The sequence below is a fragment of the Lepidochelys olivacea genome (assembly GCF_965140295.1).
Source record: "Lepidochelys olivacea isolate rLepOli2 genome assembly, chromosome: 10".
Classification (NCBI taxonomy): Eukaryota; Metazoa; Chordata; order Testudines; family Cheloniidae; genus Lepidochelys; species Lepidochelys olivacea.
The window spans coordinates 32,978,982-32,997,539 of NC_140420.1; the positions used below are offsets into that span (position 1 = coordinate 32,978,982).

At 49.4% G+C, this 18,558-nt stretch overlaps 1 protein-coding gene across 4 annotated transcripts in view; it reads right to left on the bottom strand.

Moving 5' to 3' along the window:
- Positions 1–18,298, bottom strand: part of MGRN1 (mahogunin ring finger 1) — a 106,347-nt gene extending 88,049 nt beyond the window's left edge. For 2 of the 4 annotated variants that reach the window (XM_084641129.1, XM_084641128.1), the window contains exon 1: positions 18,099–18,298. In XM_084641129.1, coding sequence (XP_084497255.1) covers positions 18,099–18,186 — 88 coding nt within the window. In that variant the 5' untranslated portion in view covers positions 18,187–18,298. The remainder of the gene's footprint in view (positions 1–18,098) is intronic. The other 2 variants (XM_084641127.1, XM_084641130.1) reach the window with 2 other exon arrangements.
- Between the last annotated feature and the right edge of the window lie 260 nt (positions 18,299–18,558).

Here is an 18,558-nt window from a genome sequence, read left to right on the forward strand (position 1 = left end):
CCTGTAAGCCACTAAACCGCATTTTTGTCCTATGACTACAGGGGTGTCAACGGGCCACTTCACCTTTATTGGTCCCTTAGAATGTGCGCTAAATACATATGCTAATCTATCTGTTCCAACTTGTATTTAGCTGTGACACACTTAGCCCTGGTCTACACTTCAGAATTACTTTGGTAGAACTGTCAATGAAGCGCTCCTTGCTGCTGTCCAGGTCTCCAGTGGAAGGCTTCATGAGCCACAGGGGTAATGGGCAATGTTCCCTCTAATTTTTTACATCCATGTGCAGAATGAATTTTGTTATGTGCACCAATATGGAGGTGATGTGTGGCGGGGGGGGGGAAGGCGAGGGATTCAGAGTGTGTGAGGGGCTCAGATATGGGGCAGAGAGTTGGGATGGGGGGGGGGAGAGGGCTCTGAGATGGGGCCAGGGATGTGGGGTTCATGGTATTGAAGGGGGCTCAGGGTTGGCTCAGTGTGGGGAGGGTGCGGGCTCTGGGGTGGGGCCAGGGATGAGGGGTTTGGGGTGCAGACTGCCCTGGGGCTGCGTCAGGGAGAGAGGACTCTGCCCAGCCTTCTCGCGCCACAAGAGCTCCGGGGACGGGGGAGAGGTGCCTTTCTCTGGCAGCTCCTCTCTCCTCTCCAGTCCAGGCCCCTGTGACTGCGCTGCGCAGCCCTTGATAGCCTGCTGCGTGGCTTAGGGGGAACTTAGGCAAGGGGTAGGTTGGGTCTCCAAACATCACAATTGGCATTTCAACATCCCCCATTGGAATCTTCCGGTCTGGAAAGAAAGTCCCTGCATGCAGCTTTCTATACAGGCCAGTGTTCCTGAAGATGCATGGGCCATGCACCCTCCCTGACCACCCCATGTTGATGTCAGTGAAAGGACCCTGGTGATCCTCCAGAGCCTGCAATACCATAGAAAAGTAGCCCTTTCTGTTGATGCACTCTGTCGCAAGGTGGTGTGGGGCCAAAATTGGGACATGCCTTCCATCTATCACCCCACCGCAATTAGGGAATCCCATTGCAGCAAAGCCATGCACTGTTTCCTGCACATTGCTCAGAAGCAATTAATGGCCCTGCACACTTGCATCACCGCAACCCCCATGGCGGACTTCCCGACTCCAGACTGATATGTGAGTGACCGGTAGCAGTCTAGAGTTGCCAGCTTCCACACAGCGATCGCCATGTGCTTTTCCCCTGTGAAGGAAGCTCTCAAACTGGTGTCCTTAGGCCACAGGGCATGGATGAGCTCCACACAGAGTTCAAGGAAGGTGGCTTTGCGCATCCAAAAGTTCTGCAGCCACTGCTCCTCATCCCATACCTGCATCACAGTCCGATCCCACCACTTAGTGCTTGTTTCCCGAGTCCAATAGTGACGGTCCACCGTGTGCAGCTGCTCCCGTGAATGCCAACATCAGTCTTGAACTGCTTCTTTCCATGGCACACAGCAGGGCAGGCAGCACAGATTCTTGCTCAGATTCACAGCTCATGAAATACTGCAGGATCTGCAGCGCTGTGTTCTTAACACTCAGCACAAGACTGGAGAGCAGTGCAGGATCCCATGCTTTCAGGTAGAGATGGTGGGTGCACAGTTCACAGGGACAGTTGAAAAATGGCGCAAAACGAAGTCAGAAGCCCATGGAATGACGAGACACAGAAAACTGCAGCATGGGGCGGTGAGCCTTCCCCCATGATGCACCGTGATCCATTCCCAGAACTCCTAGTGGCAGAAGGTGGTGAGTTGCACAGTGGGGTAGCTACCCATGGTGCACCACTCTCTCTGTCGGTGTGAAAGCACAAACTGGGGACGTGCTCCACTGACACAAGAAGTGTCGTGTGAACGTGCACAAGCGATGTAATTACAGCAGTTTATGATCATCAACGTAACTCATGTCAACTTAACTCTGTAGCACAGACATGGTCTAAATTTAAACCTCTACTACCAATGACAAGCTGCTCAACCACAGTCACAGCTGACTTTTGAAGCTTGCCCAAAATAAAGAGAACACAGAACTCTTTATAAAAAGTCCTTACCCTGTTTAACTAGCACCTCAGATTCGTAGAACAGGGAGAACTGGGAGGGGGGGAAATCCAACTGAGTTTTCCCTGCTCATGCTTTGTTTGCTTCCTTGCATTTTCCTCTAGACACAAATTAAGGGCTTGCTAGACTTGCAAGTTAGAGAGCATTAAAGCAGCCCCGGGCGCCCTAATCCATGAGTGTCCACACTGGCAAGGCACGTAGTGCATCCGGACTCTGCAGCTGGAGCGTTCCTGATAATCCACCTCCACGAGAAGCATAATGCTTGCTGCGCCCCAGCTGGAGTGCTGTGGCGCCAGTGTGGATGCCCTGGTCTATTAACGTGCTCTGATCGGCCTCCAGAAGTGTCCCACGCTGCCTGTTCTAGCCACTCTGGTCATCACTTTGAACTCTACTGCCCTGCCCTCAGACCCACCCTTTAAATTCTCTGGGAATTTTGAAATTCCCCTTCCTATTTGCTCAGCAAGGCATGGACTGCTCTCAGTGCATCTTTCCAGGTGACCATGCCTCCACACAGCAGGCGATCCCCAGTATGGAGCAATGGCGAGGTGCTGGACCTCATCAGTGTTTGGGGGGAGGAAGCTGTCCAGTCCCAGCTGCACTCCAGCCGTAGGAATTACGATACCTTCGGGCAGATATCAAGGGACATGATGAAAAGGGGCCATGACCGGGATGCACTGCAGTGCAGGGTTAAAGTGAAGGAGCTGCGGAATGCGTACCACAAAGGACGTGAGGCAAACCGGCCCTCTGGTGCTGCCCCCATGACCTGCCATTTCTACAAAGAGCTGGAAGCAATACTTTGGGGCAACCCCACCTCCACTCTGAAGACCACCATGGACACTTCAGAGCTCAAGACAGGAGGCAGGAGGAGGAAAGCGGGAGCGAGGGTGCTGAGGAGCTGGGGTGGGGGGGACGGGACAGCCCAGCATCCCTAGATGCATGCAACCAGGAGCTGTTTTCAAGCTAGGAGGAAGGTAACCAGTCACAGTGGACAGTGCTTGGGGAAGAACAAACAGCAGAGGAGGTGCCCAATAAGTGGCTTTTATTTTGGGAAGGTAGTTGTTCGGTGTGGGCTCTTGGGGCGAGGAGGGTTAGGGCTGCATGCATGCCTAGATGCGAAATAGGGCATTGATGTGCTCTCTCACATTGTGGTAATCGGCCTCAATGATCTCTTCAAAGGTCCCATGCAGAAGCTGGGCAATCGGCTTACACAGGGTCCTTGGCAGAGCTACTGTGCTCCTTGTCCCAGTAAGGCTAACATGTCCAAGCCACTGTGCCGTGATGGGCGGGGGGACCATTGCTGCACACAGGCAAGCCGCATATGGGCCAGGGTGGAAGTAGAATTGTAGTAGAAGATCCTCCCTTGCTTCCCAGGTCACCCTCAGTAGTGAGATCTCTTCCAGGACGAACTCATCCTGTGGAAAATGTGGGGACAGTGTTCAGTATAGGGGCCCCCCTGCAGCTGTTGGCTCTCCCCAAAGCACAGAACCCCAGAGGACAGTACGGCCGTGAAACAATCAATCCCCCTTGCCCCTGTGCTTACTCACCACTTTGGGGCTCCTTGTGGGTTATGTGCACTCATTTTGGGATGGGCAATTTCTGCTATTGTGTACACTGTACTTGTCTTTAAATACAGCAGAATCATTGCTCTGTCTGGTGTGAACAATGCTGCCTCTGTTAAGTGTTGCATTTTAGCTTTACAGATGCAACCTTGAGATCCCAGCCATCCTTGTAATTAACAGCCAAAAGACTCCAAAGAATCAGGAAGCATCCGTGAAGAAGCAAAGAGGACATGCTGCATGAAGTATCATGGAGCGCCAAGCAGACTCAATACAGGCACTCGCAGCAATGCAGTCGGAGCACATCCGTGCACATCCCCCATCCCAAAACTCTTTCCTTTGTGCCCCTATGTCACCTCCAATGCACTTTCCCCAATATCCGGGTTCTTATCGCCACCAACTGCCTCCAACACGTGTAGCTTCACCACCCAGCCCTGCAAACTACGACCCTTACCCACTGCACTCAACCCCCATCACAATGCGTTTTAGCTAGCCTGAAGTGCAGCACCCATTGCACAGCACTCCAGACAGGAAGGCAGAGTATAACAGGACATACGCAAATCTCTGATTGTCCCATTCCCCACCCCATCCCCTTCCCTCATCCCACACAGCATAGATGTGTCATGCCCTTTCTATTTCCCAAACAGTTGTATTTCTTTTCAATAAATGAATTTTTTGGCTTTGAAAACATTCTTTATTATTGCATTAAGTAAAAGATACCGTAGCCCAGGAAAGCAACAGGCACTGCAAGTCAGCACATCATATGTAGCAAACATGGATTCCTACTAACATTGGAACCACTGCACTTAACTCCCGTGCAGGGCACCAAACATTATTGGTGGTTTTCAGCATCAAATTGTTCCCTCAAGGCCTTACAGCTCTGCGCTGGGCCCCTATAATCCCTAATCCTTACAGCCCTGTGCTGGGCCCTTCTAATAGCCCGGCTCTCTGGCTATTCAGTCTCCAGGTGTTGAACCTCCAAGGTCCATGCCTGAGTGAAGCTTTCACCCTTCCCTTCACAAATGTTATGGAGGGTACAGCACCCGGATATAACCGTGAGGATGTTGTCATCGGCCAGGTCCAGCTTCCCATACAGACCACGCCAGCGGCCCTTTAAACAGCCAAAAGCACACTCCACAGTCATTCTGCACTGACTCAGACTGTTAAACCACTCCTTGCTGCTGTCAAGGCTCTTTGTGTAGAGTTTCATGAGCCAGGGCATTAAAGGGTAAGCGGGGTCTCCAAGGATCACAATGGGCATTTTGACTTCCCTCATATGATCTTCTGGTATGGGAAGAAAGTCCCAGCTTGCAGCTTCCTGAACAGGCCTGTGTTCCGAAAGACGCGTGCGTCATGCACCTTTCCGGATCAGCCTGCGTTAATGTCAATAAACGCCCACGGTGATCCACAAACGCCTGGAGAACCATAGAGAAATCCCCCTTCCGATTTATGTACTCGGAGGCTAAGTGGGCTGGTGCCAGAATTGGAATATGAGTCCCATCTATCGCCCCTCCACAGTTAGGGAAACCCATTTGTGCAAAGCCATCCACAATGTCATGCACATTACCCAGAGTCACGGTTCTTCTGAGCAGGATGCGATTAATGGCCCAGCAAACTTGCACTAACATGATTCTAACATGATTCCAACGGTCAACTTTCCCACTCGAAACTGGTTAGCGACCGATTGGTAACTGTCTGGAGTTGCCAGCTTCCAGACTGCAATAGCCACCAGCTTATCCACTGGCAGCGCAGCTCTCAATCTTGTGTCCTTGTGCCACAGGGTGGGGCCGAGCTCAGCACACAGTCCCATAAAAGTGGCTTTTCTCATCCGAAAGATCTGCAGCCACTGCTTGTCACCCAAGACTCGCGTGACAACGTGATCCCACTACTCAGTGCTTGTTTCCTGAGCCCAAAAGCAGCGTTCCACTGTGGTGAGCATGTCTGTGAATGCCATAAGCAATCTCATGTCATATGCGTTATGCGAGTCGACATCATCGTTGGACACCTCACTGTCAGTTTGTAGCTTAAGGAGTAACTCGACTGCCATTTGGGACATGCTGGCGAGACCCATCAGCATATTCCTCACAAGTTCAGGATCCATTCCCGAAGGCCGAAAGGGAAGACAGAGCGCGCAGTACAAAAAACGTTGAAAGATGGTGCCAAATATGGACGGAAGCACAGGGATTGTTGGGTAGTGAAGTGATGCATCACAGGGCATTGAACAGGATGCCCCGCACCCCCACCCCCTACCCACAAGCCACAGCGCCAGAATGGGAAGAGGTGCTCTATGGGTGCTCTCAATGCCGCTGCAAGTGCTGTAAATGTGGCCACGCCAGTGCGCTTGCAGCTGACAGCGTGAACAGACAGAGTAAATATAGTAAAAAGAAAAGGAGTACTTGTGGCACCTTAGAGACTAACCAATTTATTTTAGTCTCTAAGGTGCCACAAGTACTCCTTTTCTTTTTACGAACACAGACTAACACGGCTGTTACTCTGAAACCAGTAAAAATAGTGTATACTTATTTTGTGACTGAGTTAAAGGTGACCTGCAAAGAAAAAAAATCACATCTTTTTCTTTTTGCTTCTTCAGAATGTATAATGGTAGCATGAAAGTTGGGTGGGTAGTAGTTTTAGTTGTTTTCTGGTTACTTTTTACATTAAAAATTCAGGTCTTGTTTACCCACAGAATATTCTACAGAGCATAAGAGAACTGATAGGGTTACCACAAAAATCAGAGTACACAGAAGTGAAATCTGACAGACATGGGAAGCTATTTTTATTCATGCTAATTAAAACTTTGTTTCTTTTTGTTAACAGCTATTTAACTCAATTGCCCAACACACCTAGGAGAAAAGAAGTCTTTGTTAAATAGTTAACATTTTCCCCCGCCACCACCCTATACTCACACACTCCTTCAATGAAGAACTGAGAAGGAATAAATTCTACATGCACAGTCCTACTGAAGTCAATGTCTGCCAAATTGTAAGTGTTAGAGACCTCTGCTTATAAAAACAAAACACCTACTAGCAATAGCAAAAGTCTGCGACACTCCTTGTATACGGTATTTGCTTCAATAGAGGAATGTTGATTAAAAAAAGCAAGAGCTAGAACTCAACTTTCATTCTAGCGTCTTCTGAATTACTAGCATCTCTAGCTCTTTGCTGCTGGCCAAGTCTTGCTTAACAATTGCCAGCTGCGCTAAGGGATTATGCTCAACCCTTTGGCCCAGTGGCTGGAAACTAGAGCTCAGCAGAGGAGGAAGCTAAGGAGGCAAACAACAGGGTACTGCATACAGGGTTTGGAGAGAAGCAAGAGATGCTCCAGGATCAGAATCCAAGTGAGTTAAATCAGTATTTGGGAGAAGCCTAGGCAATCCCTTTAAGTGTCTTAATACTATATAGGTGACACTTTTGATGATGGAACCAGAATAGTACAGTGAAAACATGCCTCCATACCCCTCTGGTTTCCAACTGAGTTTGCTAACTAGGATGGACTCCCATTAGACACTTCGGCGCAGATCTACAAAAGGACTTAGGTGTTGCAATGCCCAACTTTTAGGCACCCAGAGGAAAAAAAAAAATCACAGGAGCAACACTGCAATCCACAAAGCCTGAGTTAGGGGCCTTGGCTCCCTATACAATGAATGGGGAGAGAGCGATGCCTTAGAATGCAATTCACAAAAGCCAGCTCACCAGGCGGGGTGCCAACGAAGCTAGCCAATGGGAGATGCCAAGGAGAGGGGTGTGTGCTAAGCCTTTTCCCTCTCTCTGAGAGAGGTAGGTAAGTTCAGGCTGCAGGGAGGTGCCTGTCTCTGCTTAGCTACCCATACACAAGAACCTCCTCCTCCTCCCCTCTCCCCCCACCCCCAGTCAGCTGCACCTATTTTATTGCTTGTGGGAATGAAGCACCTGCCTTGCTCCACACAAAATGGCCAAAGGAGGAGGCAAGCATCTCTGGATAACGTGTGCAATGAGTTGTTTGCTAAGAAGAACAAAACACATGAGAACCTGCCACCAACAATGGCCTCCTTCAGGCCTCCTTCACCTGAAAAGTGCAAATCATCCGTCAGCGATATGGAATCATGCAACAGTTCAGTATCTTCACATGTCCCATCTGCAACAGATGGGTGATAGACAGCACGGGACATCTTGTTCCTAACATGATGGTGCTGCCACCTGCTCCAGAAGCCTTCCTCCCCTTTGTGCAGTGTGGCCGAGAGTGTACCAGTGCAACAAGGAGATGCAAATGTCGCAGGGAAAATTTGGCGTGCTCCAACGCATGCAGCTGGGACAGTGACAAGTGTAGCAACAGACTAACGAACTCATCAGACACAGATTCTGAGGGGGAGTAGAAATGTTTCAACTATCTGCAAATTACTGTGACTATTTTTGTGAATAAATATAGCTTGAATATAGCGTTGCATTAGGCTTTCACTAGCTCATCGTTATATGTAGGAATTACATAAGAGTACATGGTTATACTTTGTTATTCACAAGGTATGTTCAAGACATTCTACAGCCCTTATATAACTCTAAGGGGACTTAGACGTCGTTTACACATACTGTTGTATTCAGGGATAGCAAGAAGATAATTTACAGTTGTACCACAGGAGCTTTAGAGCAGATATCCAAAGTATGTTTTATAGTAAGGGGGTAGGCCTGATCTACCTAACTGCATAAAAATAGACTGAAAAACTTCTCTCCAATCAGTCCATTCTACAAATGATGACAAGTACTTTGATGTATTACCTGGTACAAACAAAGTTCATACTGTCATAGGACTACAAACCTTTGCTTTAACTGAAGGCAGAAAAATACAGGAAAATCCATTATCACCTGGGGCTAAATATTTCCTGAACATTCCAAAACGGTACAATTTGAGCACCAAGTTGCATTAATTGGATTTAGAAGCTTTCTGCCCATTTTGGTCAAAGTTAAACTACATTCCTATGAGTTACAGCCCTTTTGCTGATTTTACGATTTTCCAGATTAGATGCAGGATAATGTTAAACACCGAGACAGAAAAACTGCACCATCTCCAGCAACTACATCCACTCTGGTGATGACCACCAGAGATGTGCCTAACATGGTAACAATGACATTCTGCTAGCTGATAGGTTACCTCTTAGTGCCCAAAATAGTCCAACGCTGGCAGGAGTGATGCACCACCCACCTTAGCCCAGTAGTTAGAGCATTCACCTGGGATGTGGGAGACCTGGGTTCTGCTTGATGGGGAGAATGGGAGACTCCAGTTCAAATCCTTTCCCTCCATCATACAGAGGGGTGAGTTGAACCCAGGTCTCCCACATCCCAGTTGAGTGCTCTAACCACTGGGCCACGTGATAGTCTGATAGCTTCATGTCTCAGTCTCTCTTGCTGAAGCTGTTCCACTGGGGATAAATAATAACAGTGACTGAGCAAACTGGATCCTGTCTCCTACCTCCCGGTGGGGTCCCAGTCATTCTTTCATCATTTATCCACAGTGGAACAGCTTCAGCAGGAGACACTGAGATACCCCCACATCAGAATATCCCACTGCCCAGAGATCAGCCAGAGGCGGCCTCTAAGCATACATACCAGATCAGGCCCTGCACGCAAGATAGGCAAGCAAATGCCTATCTTCCCCTGGTTGATGGATCGCTCTGGGGCTAAGGCAGGAGACAAGCATCTGGATGCCTAGGGGGAAGCAACAGGCGCTGAGGGAAGTTTTACCCTGAAAATTTAGGCATCGAGTGAGTTTAGGTGCCTAAAGGGCTCAGCAGGAGTTTTGCAGATCACAGGGGTGCATAGAACTGGGATTAAGTACCTTGGGAGATCCCACCCTTTAACAGTGGAGCAAATCCATAAGGAGCAGGAGATTCACTTTTATGGGCTCCCTAAATGACTTTCACTTCACCCCCTGTATATTTGGTATGTTGTGTTATTTGTGCATAGTTAAATTTAAGCCCTACCAGATATGGGTAGTGTTACAGTTATTGTGGAAACCATAATTAACTTTTCTGTGCATTTACAAATCCATTACATGAGGAAATCTACACTGAAGTGCTATCACTGCTTAGAATCTAAAGGAAGGAAAATGTGAGAAAGATGTGTTCTTGATCACAGATTCCAATGTCTATAACGTGTGGAGTAACTCACAAGGCCACACGTCTGCAACTCTGTGCCCTGTTATGTTATATTTAATTGTAAGTCTCATGCCAGACACCTGTGTGTGTTGGTTAGTTGTTGTCTTTCCTTCCCACATCCCACCATCCTTCCCATCTGTCCCTCTTTCCTCACTTCTCCAGGTCCCTGCCTCTTTCCATCTGACTGTATTCTCTCTTCCTTGGGAGTTTTGATGTGGAGTCATTATCAGACCACACCACAAACTCTCTCTTCCTCACCCTATCATCCTTAGCTCTGGCCCTTTCCCCATCACCTGTCTCCGATCCTTTCTCCTGAGTACAGGCTCTTCACTGCAACCTAGTCTCGGTGCTCCATGCTAGAGACATCTCTCTCCTTCCCTTTGTGGAGCACCCAGGCAAAAAACAACAGCTAGAGGAATGGAACTGCTGCAACAAACACCTTGCTGGGATGCAAGTTCTTGGAAGCAAGCACTTGGAATTCTTAGTTATTGGCTTCAGAATCTAGAACAGGACCCCAACGTTGCTGCCAAGTTACAAATAATAATAAACTCCAGAAACCAATGGAAGCTGGCACAACACTCCAACAGCTTCTGTGCATGGGAAACCAGGTGCAAAATGGACTAATGCTTCCTCTCTCCCACCTTTGTCTTGTTTATTTATATTACAAGCTCTTCAAAGTAAGACTTCTGTCTTATTTGAGTATGTGTAGCCCGAATGGAACCTCAGTTCTGATTGAGGCCTCTCAGTGTTGTTAGTTTATAGTAGCAGTAATAAAATAAAGGGAACCCATCACTTTTTTTGGCCATTCAAACAAAAATACCAACAAGCAGCTACTAACATTTGCCAAGTAATGGACTCTAAGTAATTGAGTCAATTCCATTATGCAGAGCTGCTGGAGGAAGAACATCAAGCATGAAGACTCACCAAGGATCTGCGTGATATGCTGCTGATCCAGCCAGAGCTGCAGGAGGGGACTCAATTGTTCCCTGTGATTGCCTATTTGTGGCCCATTTTGTATGGGCACCACTTCCCCTTCCCCACACAAAAACTCGCCGGACCAGCTGGCATGCGCACCCATTTCTGGCTTGCCCCTTGAGCTAGCTGGCCATCAGTAGAGCCAGCTCAGTCTCCATCCAGCAGATGACTGAGGCTAAAAGGTACTAGTAAAAAGGAACGAAAGGAGATCACGGGTTTTGGTCTAGTGAAGCAGTGCTTAGTGGGGTGGGTAAAAACTTTTTGGCCCGAGGGCCATATCTGGGTATGGAAATTGTATGGTGGGCCACAAATGCTCACAAAATTGGGAGTTGGGGTGCAGGAGAGGGTGAGGACTCCAGCTGTGGGTACAGGCTCTAGGGTGGGGCCAGAAATGAGGAGTTCAGGGTGCGGGAGGGGGCTCTGGGCTGGGACAGGGGGTTGGGGTGAAGGGGGGAGGTGAGGGCTCCAGCTGGGGGTGCGGGCTCTAGGATGGGGCTGGGAATGCGGGGTTGGGGGTGCAGGAGGGTGCTCCGGGCTGGGACCAAGGTGTTAGGAAGGCGGGAGGGGGCTCTGGGCTGGAGCAGAGGGTTGGGGCGCAGAAGGGGGTCAGGGGTGCAGGCGCCACATGGCACTTACCTCAAGCAGCTCCCGGAAGCAGTGGCACGTCCCCACTTCTGGCTCCTACACGGAGGCATGGCTGGGCGACTCTGCATGCTGCCCCGGCTGCAGGCGCCACCCTTGCAGTTTCCATTGGCCGTGGTTCCCGAACAATGGGAGCTGCGGGGGTGGCACTTGGGGAAAGGGCAGCGCACCAAGCCCCCTGGTTGCCCCTATGTGTAGGAGCCAGAGGGGGCACATGCTGCTGCTTCCAGGAGCCTAGCAGAACAACGGCACGCGCGGAGCAGGTCAAGCCCCCGACCCCGCTCCCTGGCTGGAGCGCCGGAGCAGTGCACGCCCCCAACCCCACTCACCAGCGGGCGCTCGAGTGCCGGATTACAACATCTGAAGGGCCGGATATGGCCCCCGGGCAGTAGTCTGCCCATCACTGGCTTAGACGGAATCCTAACTCGCTTCACCCTGCTAAGCTGGGAGCTCACAGCACCAAGGCAGAGCTCCAGGTCTTTTGCTAGCACATGGAGCAGGCAGCTGAGGAGTGGGAATAGCTACCAAGGTGCTCTGCTCCAGCTTTAATCTACTTTTGCATGTCCCTCAACCGTAGAATGACTGCGGGACTAGCAAGAGGGCCTATTCTTCCTCTACAAATCCCTCAACAGGCAAGATCCTTGCTGTATCAGTGCCTGTCTTGTCTACCCACCTCCCTATGAGGGAAAATACAGCCAGCCAAAAAACGGAGTCAACTGTCTTGCGGGAGCAGATGGTGTTTTCAGAGAAATCTTGCTGTAGAAAGGCATATAAGCATCTCCTCTACAAAGATAGCTGGTAAAAGGCAATGCTTCACTGGTAACCATCCTCCAAACACGATCCATCAGAAATACAAGGGGAGGCAAAGAATATGAGCCTAGCTGGACACTGCACCAGTGCTCTGCTAACCCTCCTGCATAGCTATCATAGCATAGGCACATCAGAAGGGCATACCTGAAAACCAAGCATTCATCACAGCCCTCGTATCCAGTGATAGCCCACCAAGGTGCTGTCACTCTGCATGACATTGTAAGCGGTCATGTTCCTTTCAGCGTGAAGGTGGTCATCTTTCTTATCTAAAAACTGTATTATTTCATTATTTCTAACAGTGTTCTTTCTGGGAGCCTTCTTTAAAGCCATTTTTGGCCTAAAGGATTTTGTCCCAAGTTGAAAACTTGCACCTTTGCAAATGATCCAGAGATTGGTTCACTCCTGATTTGAGCTGTCGCAGCAGCCCATCATGCATGCTCACAGTGAGCCTGTAGGGGCTCAAATCACAGGCCGCACCAGGTGGCAGAGAACCTGATGTGCAACAGGAGACATTTGGAGACGAATTAGCAATTAAAATAGGATGGAATCTGTGGATAAAAATGTCAGCTGAGATGTTCTGAAAGACAGCCAAAAACACAGTATATGTACTCAGGAGACTGGTCAGGCATGTGCGCACATGGACACACAGCAAAACTAAAGAAAAAACAAAGGTTCCTTTTAATATCTCTATCGGTAACAGAGGTAGATGTAAAGGAACAGCATCAAGTTACAAATCTTATTAAAAACAAGTTTTAACTATCACATTGTGCTCCAGAAATAATTAAGATATAATTGCTTTGCACAGTTTAACTTTTGTATTTCTCCCAGCTTAGACCATGAAATCAAAACTAGTCACTTGCATTTGTTTCCAGTCTGTTTCATTTTCAGTTCTCAGGCCCTGGTCCTCTGGTAACCAGTCTTTCAGCCTGCGGGCCAAACTCTGTATTCTCAAAAGTCAAGGGTCACAAATCAACAGTTTAGGGACTGATTTTCTGCCCTATTCTGCTCCCTTTGTGCTGCTTAGGTGGCGCAAAAAGAGCAGAAGGTATCTGCGGTCCCCTGCTGTGAATCTTTTTTTTTTTTTGCTGTATTCATAACTTTGTGTCTCCTAACGAGGAGAAGGCTATCCTGGTTCCTGGTGAATTATTTTTTTTTTCCTCAAAGGAATCAACCTTTAATATTTATATAACATTAGGGCAGCAGCTTTTCCATAAATGCTCCAGACTCTGGATTTTCCATCTCTGCTGGACAGCCCAGAATACATGCATTTTGAGATTATGCTTGGTCTACTGGTAGCTCTACCTGGCTTTTCAGCCCAGCACTGTCTTTAGTCAGTCCTTTGTTCTAAGCAGTAACCACCACTAACGATGGAGTTTGTACATTCACTCCAGACTGATCCAATTCAATCATTTTAATTTCTCCTCCAAAGAAGTCAGAGGGCTGGAATTTACCTACTCCAGAAGTAAGGTCACTCTAAGGCCTGGTCTACACTACAAAGTTAGGTCGACATGCACTGTCTTGCGTTAACCTCACTGTGCATGTGTGTCTACACTTAAATTTCCCTCCCACCAATGTAAGTGCCCCATTACAGCAATGCAGTAGCACGACCTCCCTGAGACGTGTAGCACCATGGTTGACGTAGTGAGATCGCTGCAATGCAAGTGTAGATGCTGCATTACCTATGTCGACCTTAACAGTCCTCCAGCGGCTGTCCCAATGCTGACAGCTCTGGTCACAATTATGAACTCCACATCCCAGGGGTCAAAGAGAATAAAAGCCTACCACAGACCCTGCCTTTAAAACTCTGCAGTTTTTTGAAATGCCTTTTCCTGACTGTACAGCTTGGCAAGCACACCTAGCAGTCATCCACTGTTGTGCGCAACTGCCCAGCCGACTATGCCTGCTACAAGCTCCTGACACGCTTCAGGACAGATATTAGTTATCGTAGTCTTGTGGGGAGAAAAGGCTGTGTAAGCACAGCTACAGACCACAGAAACATAGACATCTATGAGCAGGTTGCACAGGAGATCAGGATAAAGGGTACGACAGGGACCAGCAGCAGTGCTGCAGGAAAACAAAGGAACTATGACATGCATACCAGACGGCCAGGAAGACCGGCAGTCAATCCAGTGCTGAGCTGCAAGCCTGCCACCTTTACAAAGAGCCATACAGCTCTGTACTGAGCTCTTCTAATAGTCCTTGCATCTGGCTGCTCAAACTCAGTGGCCAGCTGCTTCATCTCCACCCTGGCAGCAAGTTTTCCCCTTTGCTTGACAGATACTATGCAGGACACAGCAGGCATCTGTAACCATTGGAATATTCTTCTCACAGAGATCCAATCTGGTGAGTAAACAACATCAGCATCCCTTCAATCTACCAAAAGCACATTCAGCTGGGATTCTGCACCTGCTGAGCCAATGAATCTCTCCTTTGGTGCTGTCCAGGTGGCCGGTATACAGCTCCATGAACCAGGGGAGTAAGGGGTAGGCTGGATCCACCAGGATCATTATTAGCATTTCAATATCACCAATGGTAATCCACTGGTTGGTAAAGCAAGTCCCTGCTTGCAGCTTTCTGAAAAGTCCTGCATTCCTAAAGATGTGAAGATTATGCACCCTCCTGGACCAGCCCACGTTGATGTTGGCGAAGCATCCCAAGTGATCCACCAACACTTGCATAACCATAGAGAAGTATCCCTTTCTGTAGATGTACTCTGGGGCAAGATGGGATGGGGCCAAAATCATACAAGCACTGCAGTTATTAAATCGTTTCTGTGTGCACACTTGGCTTCTCATGTCGGCGATGCATGTCCTACCCAGGAGTACTTGTGTCGATTGTACTATCAATGTGGGACAGATCTTGAAACTCAGTAACAGCTGACATAAGCAACGACACTGCGCCAACCTAATGACATCAACCATGACTCTATGCCGCTCGAGTAGTTGGTGTTACTAAATTGGCGGAGAGAGGCATGTACGTCGACAGGAACCAAAGGTAAGTGAAGACGCTTTCATATCTAGGTCAAAGCAAGGCAGCTTACTAACTGTGTAGTGTAGACCAGGCCTGAGTTTCAAGCCTTTTTAGGCAGGGCCAGGATTGTGCATGCCTTTAGGAAGCAGACCCATCCCCACAGAACACAATGCTGAAGGTGGCTGTCCATTTCTGGAAATTCAGGGTCAGGAATTCTGTACCCACAGTGGGAAATAAAGAACAGCATGGGGACCAATCAATGAACATCCCTATAATCAAACTGCTACAACTACTGAGAAATGTCTCACAAACAATGTCTTCTGTCTATACATACTCTGAGCCTCTTAAAATAAGATGAATTAGATCATCATTCCCTCTGAAGAAATAGCACAGTAATCTAAATGCCAGGATGACTGACAAATTACAGCCATCAGGAGCCTACATCTGGAACGCACTGTGATGACTGGCCTTACATTCCAATTACACAAAGCAACACCATAAGTCTCTTGCTTTTTCAGTTAGTAGGCTGGTTCCCCTATACATTTCAAATCACCCCAAGATCACCAACATCCACCTTCCTTTCCCCGTCATCAGGCCATTTAGAGATTCTATTGATACACTGATTTGACCACTGCTGACATATACCAGTGAACAGTGCCTCAGGTTTGTTAATCACAGCAGTCTCTCTCCAGAACAAGCACAAGGGCATCTGCTTAAGAAGCCCTTGGGAAAACGATGCCAGAGACATAGAGCTCTTTGACAGCCACCTCTTAAACGGTGGAACACAAACACTTTTGCCCCCACTGAAAGCTTCACCATTAAGTCTAATTTAACCCACATTTCTACAGTCCCATGGCAACAGGTGCCCCTGATTTATTTGAATGCCAATTAATTATCCTGGAGAGGGTAAGAGACACAAAGGATAAAGAGTCACGTGGCATTGGCAACACAGATGTTTGTGTGTGTTTGTCATTACTAGGAGAGCAGCTAGAAGGCCTGATAAAAATGTTTCATGTTAACAGATAACGTATCACATCAACCTGGTTCCTATTTTCCCTTGCAAACCAATACTCAAGAGCAACATTTAGGTGAACCTAGAGTCTTGAAGGCTGTGGGGATTCAGGACTGGATGTCCCAACCTAAGTTCCCTATAAGCTACACCTATTAAGCACTGTACAGGCACTCAGGGAACCTGCCAGGCTGGGAATTGCCATGGCCGGGGGAGGGGCACCCCTCCCCAGCCCCGGCCCAGATCATGTGTGGGAAAAATTAGAGGGAACACTCCCAATTCTCTTTAACCAATGACAGGCAATCTCCTCTTCAGTTCAGATTTGTGCAAACTTCAGGCTGGAGCTTAGTAGTCACATTCTGGGGTCTCTGGAACTCCCAGTTTGAGGAATTCATGAATCAGAAGAATCAAATGACCCTGCCCTATGGACTATAGACAAAAATCCCTCTGTAAGCAGAATTAATGACACTGAACAAGCCTCCCATTCATAGGAGAAAGGAAGAAAGGAAAATGATGGATGGAGCAAAACAGAAGTGGCAGGCAGGGAGCCTTTGCAGCCATACAGATCATAGAATCTCAGGGCTAGAAGGGGCCTCAGGAGGTCATCTAGTCCAACCCCCTGCTCAAAACAGGACCAATCCCCAGGGAGGAGTCAAAGGGAAAAAAAAAATCAAACAGAACCTTTTTATTGAAGCAACACATTTACACTGTCAGGCAAAAAAATCCTTTCCATAGGACTTTTGGGGTTGGACAGCCTGGAAGTTACAGATTTATTGATTCAGTAAGAATCAGGTTTTCTTCCTGCTCTGTGGAGGCACGCGTTTCTTGTTAAGTTCTGATGGTGCAAGGGGTTGTCTCCAACCCATGCAGTGACAGCAGAAAGCATTAAGTCTGAGGAGATGCTGTCCTCTTACTGCAAGGTGTTGCTTTCTGTGTCTTTAACCCTGAGATCAGATACTGGCTGGAAGGAAGCATTTCCCTGAAAGAGACCATTACCCCACCCAGTCATTTTTGTTGAGCACCACACACCTTGTATTGTTTACACTGTACAAAAAGGAAGTTAAATGCAGAGATAGGGAAATAGAGAACAGCCCTTATGGTGTAAAAAAGTCAAATGCTCTCAGTTTTAGAAGAGCAGGGCTAAGCCCCAAAAGCCCATGAAGTGCTCTTAAAACTCTACTTGAAATCCACACCCATTCTTTTTCCAGGGATCTCCCCTCTCCTGTACTATAACACAACCCGAAAGACTCCTGGCAGGCATTACAGGCCCATCATTTAAGAGTTTGATAAGCAAAGGTCTCTATAAGCTCCAAGGTGAAGAAGTCTTCCCATGATGTAAATTCTCCTGTTGCGTATGCAACCCAAACTCTGCACCCTTGTGCTAGGACAGGGGTCCTGAAAGAGGGACCTGGCCAGCTGCGTGCCAACCAAGCAGTGATAGCACCAGTCAACTGCACAAGTGAGGCCCAGCAAGGTCTGAAGTAATAACTTCACTGTCAATATCACAAGGGGGTGTGTGCGGGATGGGCGGTAACTGGTCAGTGTACCTTGGGACTGCGCTGATCACACCTACACAACTGCATCACACAGTGGTCTTTAACCTCCAACCTCCCCAAGGCCCCAGGGAACGGGTGCAGGGTGAAAGCAACCCCCTGGGGGTAGAGACGGGGCCAAGCCCCAGACCTGAGCACCGCCAAGGGGGAGCCAGGGCCCAGGGGAGAGCACAATGCTCAGGGGCACTGAGAGGGGTGGAGGGGGCCAAGGCCCGGGGGGAGCGACAGGGAGCTGAGAGGAGGTTGAGGCGGGGGCAGGGCCCGGGGCGCTGTGCGGGGGCGGGGGGTGGAGGCCCAGGGGCGCTGTGGGGGGGGGGTCGAGGCCCGGGGGCACTGGGGAGGAGGGGTCGAGGCGGGGGGGTCCAGGCCCGGGGGAGCTGGCGGGGGAGGGTCTGCCCCCGGGCCGAGCCGCCCTTACCGGACTTGGGCGGGTAGCGATAGGCCGAGTTGGCCTGGATGTCGATGTCCTCCACGCCCGCGATGCGCCGGCTCAGCAGGGAGCCCATGGCGGGGCGGGACCGGCCCGGCCGGGGACCCAGCAGCGGCGAGAGCGGCGGGCGATCGAGCGCCCCAGACCCAGCGACTCGCCCCACCACAGCCAGCCGCGGGGCAGCATGGGAAAGCGAGTCTGCCCGCCCCGCCGCGCAAGGCTGCCCCCGCCCCCGGAACAACAACTCCCAGCAGCCATCGCGCCCGGTCCTCCAGGCCATTGCCCGATGGCTCGGCCGGGCCGTACCAACAGCGGAGTGGAGGGTGCGAGTACTGTGCCCCTTCACCCAATGGACTCTTCCGGGAGTGTGGGAGATGTAATGCCCACAGCCGCCAGCAGAGGGCGACGCCTCCTATCGGGCAGCCCAGCCCCCCGACGAAGCCTGAGC